The sequence below is a fragment of the Spinacia oleracea genome, chromosome 3 (assembly GCF_020520425.1).
Source record: "Spinacia oleracea cultivar Varoflay chromosome 3, BTI_SOV_V1, whole genome shotgun sequence".
Classification (NCBI taxonomy): domain Eukaryota; kingdom Viridiplantae; phylum Streptophyta; class Magnoliopsida; order Caryophyllales; family Amaranthaceae; genus Spinacia; species Spinacia oleracea.
In genome coordinates this window covers 114,714,039-114,718,827 of record NC_079489.1, presented here as the reverse complement: position 1 = coordinate 114,718,827, position 4,789 = coordinate 114,714,039, and the positions used below count along the sequence as shown (strand labels likewise).

At 33.7% G+C, this 4,789-nt stretch overlaps 1 protein-coding gene and 1 non-coding gene across 2 annotated transcripts; one reads left to right on the top strand and one right to left on the bottom strand.

Annotated features, from left to right (window-relative positions):
- Positions 1 to 283: 283 nt before the first annotated feature.
- On the bottom strand, positions 284 to 3,338 carry LOC130469980 (uncharacterized). Its single transcript, XM_056839532.1, has 4 exons — positions 3,171 to 3,338; positions 2,555 to 2,628; positions 1,483 to 2,162; positions 284 to 1,383 (listed from the first exon to the last, which is right to left on the bottom strand). Exons 1-4 carry the CDS (start codon positions 3,336 to 3,338, stop codon positions 284 to 286), a joined length of 2,022 nt encoding a protein of 673 aa, XP_056695510.1.
- LOC130471143 (small nucleolar RNA R71) lies at positions 1,538 to 1,646 on the top strand. Its single transcript, XR_008931808.1, has one exon. It is a non-coding gene; the product is annotated as a small nucleolar RNA R71 (small nucleolar RNA).
- Positions 3,339 to 4,789: the final 1,451 nt, after the last annotated feature.

Sequence of the window (4,789 nt, the reverse complement as noted above, 5' to 3'; positions counted from 1 at the left end):
GTTAGATTACCCTCATGAACATCAATTTTAGTCTTAGAAGTTTTCAAGAATGGTCTACCTAACAATAGTGGAACACTATCGCTTCTATCACCCATATCAAGAACATAAAAATCAGCAGGAAATACCAATTCATTCACTTACACAAGTACATCTTCTAAGACTCCTATTGGAAATGCTTTTGATCTATCAGCTAACTGAATAACAATATCAGTTTTAGACAAAGAACCCACATTTAAAGTATCATAAACAGATTTTGGCATAACATTAATGGAGGCTCCTAAATCTAGCATACACCTTTCAAACTTAGAATCACCAATTTTGCAACGAATACAAAACATGCCTGGATCCTTACACTTAGGGGAAGCTTCTTTTGGATAATAGCTGAAATATTTTCCCCTATACTTACCTTTTCAGAAGGACGAAAATGCCTTTTGTTAGTACAAAGTTCCTTAAGAAACTTTGCATAACGAGGTACCTGTTTAATAGCATCAAGAAGGGGAATATTGACTTCAATTTTCCTAAAAGTTTCTAGAATTTCATTGTCAAGACTCTCTTTCTTAGCTTTAGCAAATCGAGAAGGGAAAGGAGGCAAATCTTTAAAACGAGAAACAACAGAATCAGATTCAGTTTTACTCTCCCCTTCATTTTCTTTTTCACTCTCCTTCACAGTACCCTCACTTTCCACTCTTTCCCTTGATCCAACTTTAAGATTGACTTCTATCTCTTTTTCAACTTCACGACTTTTCATTTTAGGTCCAGTTAGCACTTTACCACTCCTAAGTGTGACAGCTTTAACATGACCATTGGGATTAGGGATTGTTTGTGATGGAAGTTTACCTGAAAGTTGAGTTTCAAGATTACTTAGAGAAGTGCAAATCTGACCTATTTGAGTGTCTATATGATGAAGGCGCGTGTCAGTTTTCTTTTGATACTCAACACCCTGGTTATGGACTTGTCCTATTTGATTTGTTAGTTGTTTAACTAAATCTTCTAGTGAAGGACCAGATTGGGATGGTGGATTTGGTTGACCGTATTGCCTTGGTTGATTAGATTGTGGAAGTTGAGGTCTATTTCCATACCTTAGATTAGGGTGGTCTTTCCAACCTTGATTATAAGTTTGTGAGTAAGGATCATATTTTCTTTGGCCAGAATAACCACCTATAGCATTCACATCTTCAGATTGCAATTCAGGACATTTATCAGTAGGATGAGACTCATTATAGCAAATTCCACAAACTCTAGCTTTTGACTCATTACTAGCAACACTTTTAGACACAAGAGTAGTTAAAGTAGCAATTTGTTGAGCATTTTCTTGTAATTGATTTTGAATACCACTTAAATCAACTCCATTTACTCTTTTAACATCATTTCCAGAACCATGTTGTTAGGTGTTTTGAGCCATATTAGAAATTAAAGCCCTAGCTTGGGTTGGTGTTTTATCCACTAATGCCCCCCCCCCCCCACTTGAAGCATCTATCATACCCCTATCAGTAGGCAATAGGTCTTCATAAAAGTACTGAATTAATAGTTGGTCACTAATCTGATGTTGGGGACATGAGGAACACAGTCTCTTAAAACGTTCCCAATATTCATACAAGGACTCATTATCATTCTGCCTAATTCCACATATCTCCTTCCTGATGGATCCAATTAGACTTGCTGGAAAGTACTTTTCTAGAAAAGTTGATGCCATAACATTCCAAGTCGTAATTGATCCAGCAGGAAGATCATACAACCAATCTTTAGCCAAATCATGCAAAGAAAAAGGAAAAGCATGCAATCTAATATGATCTTTTTCAACTCCTTCAAGATTCATAGAAGAACAAACAACCTTAAACTCTTTTAAATGTCGATGAGGATTCCCACCTGATTTCCCATAGTATTTGGGAAGAAGATTAAGGAAACCTAAATTCAGTTTGAGGGGTTTGTCCAGCTCTGGGAACACAATGCAGAGAGGATCATCTCCCATATTTGGGGCTTCCATCTCCTTCAAAGTTTGTTCACCCATCTTCGCTCCTTTTAGACTATCTTTTGTTGGTTTAACTTCCTCTGGTTTCACTTCTTCTGGTTGATCGGTTTGAAACGAATAGACTAATCTCTCTTGTTCTATATACTTCCTGATTCGTTTGAGTTTAGAATTAGGTGTGCTGCCGCTCATGCACCTGAAAAGTAAAAACCTAAAGAGTTAGTTATGTTATGCAGATTTAAACGAATGCATACAAAGTAATCTGAAAATTCTAAAGCTTTGTTTGTTGTTACACTTTTATCTTTTAGGATGTGGCATGAGAATAGAATGATTTAATGATAAGCAGGTGCTGCATCTAATTACATGAATTCAACACCAAATGAATCTGGAAGAATGAAAACATAAGCATCATGTTCAATTCCTAAGATAAGATTTAAACTCTGTTCGGAAATGAATTTTTGAATGACATGATTTCTCAAAATGAACATCCGATTTGATTTCCCAAACGATGATTTGTTTAAAGAATAACTATAAGGATCATGAATTCATTTTAAGCAACAATAATCAGTTAGCAAGAGAAACTAACACCTGAAAACACTATACATTTCTAATGAACAATATGCTTTTATTATAACAGCTACTGCTAATGCATTCAGTAGCCACTGTAAAATAGAATTCAGTAGAATGCATTCAGAAAACAGAAACTCATCACATGCATGCCCCTAGTTACATTTAAAATTTAATCACCTAGACATGGTTGTGCATAGTCTTAGTAATTGCTCTTTGAACCAGAATTTATATATACAAATATCCTCATTAACACCTCACTGAGAGTGACAATAAAGGGTGATTATGAGGTTTAATCAAATAACATCACAGAGACTAATCAGAATACTTTCAGCAACTTTTAAACCAGATTTTCAGACATCCTTAAAGTTCACATAGAATCAAGCAATAATTCAATGAACTCTAGTTAGACAACTCCATGTAATTTGAGATCTGACCTTAATATAGAACAATATGTAGACAAATTCCAGATAATAGACTTGGGTGATTACTCAAAATGACAATTTCAGCAAGGTAAAATTAAGTTCAGGTTACATTAACATCACCAGATTAACCCTTTTCACTTAATAAAAATATTATCAAGTTATTAAATTCTCATTCCACTCCAAGAAAACGATTTGATAGCTTGATTACACACCCTAATATAAACAAGCATGGGGTATAACAGGTAATAGCAAGCAGCATCATTGTAATTCAGAAATCTACAGCTATTAAAACACCATGAAAACAATGATCCAGTAGGGGTAATACACATGTAATCTATCAATGTTTTATTATTATTTTCCTTTGAACTCAAGCTTTCCATTGCTTTGCACTCTAGTTTCTGCGTCTAACAGTTGAACTTCAATAGTCAAAATGCATAAGATAGCATATAAATGCAGAAATTTCAGATTTGGCAGAACATAACATATTATTTACAGAGCTACTCTACTAATAGGGAATTCACTAAACATTTTTAGGAACGAAACCAATGAAATCTACTACTTAGAATTGTAGAAAATTGTCCCTACCACGTTGAGTAAGCCAAATAACAATCAACAAGAAAGAAAAAAAAATAGCTAAGCACATAGTATGCAAAAAAGGCAAAAAGAAAAAAATAAATTTAAGAAACATACTCTAAACTTAGAAATTTCAACCTAACCAAAGTTTATTTAGACAACCCAATATCACAAGGACTATATTTTTTTTTATATATATATTATCAACTAAATTCCAAAAGAAAAGTTAGTATCTTAGTTAAACTTTGAGTAAAGAAAGAATATAAATCCCCCCGGCAACGGCGCCAAAATTTGATACGTGTCGTTTACCGTATTAAATTAAAAACCTATCTTAGACCTTCAAAAATATTAACAAGTAGTAAAAAGGGTAAGAAAGGGTCGATCCACAGGGAGTCTACTGCCTAAATTCATTGTTTAACTAAAAACATTTTCAGTCACATAATTAAGTTGGACTACACAATTATTTACACTATTTAAAGAGATTGGGGGGGGGGGGGGGGTTCGGAGATAATATTAACCCAGAGAATTAGATAACTGAAAAACTAATCTACTCTTTACATGTGATGACACTACTAACCGTTTCAATCCCATAAACCTTACTGGATTTAGTTAATTAAGCGTAACACACAATTGATCTTGAGGATTTACCAATTCTAACTATTAGACTAATTGTAGAGTCTTAAATAACAAAGACTCCCTGTACTCCCTTATTCATAACCAATTATGAACTAAGCCAAATTGATTCTAAACCAGCCCAACTCACACAAATCTGATCGCAACGTGTATAAATTAGACTTGGTAGCATTAAGAACTAGGAGACATCATTAGTTCTAATTATTCTAACCAATTAAATGGTTAGACTAATTATTAAACTTACTCTCTAATTTAAATTAAACCATGATTGCAGATTTAATGTAAATTAGGGGTCACTTTACTATATAATCTAAACTAAGCTAGACAATATAGCTAACAATAATTAGCACCATACATACACTAGTAATACGTATAGTAGTAGTTTAGGCAATGATTCAATAGCAACTTCAAATAATAATTAACTGGCAAAATCACTCAAGGAGATAATAGTATCCAAAATCAATTCATAATATTGAAAATAGAAATTTGATAATTAACAAAGTGAATGAGCAGATCATGAAGATATTAAACACGTATGAATTTGACAAATTGAGAGGAAGAACTCATTAATTTTGTGCGCAAGAACACCAAACGAACCCGGCTTCGACCCCGTACTCCTCCGTTG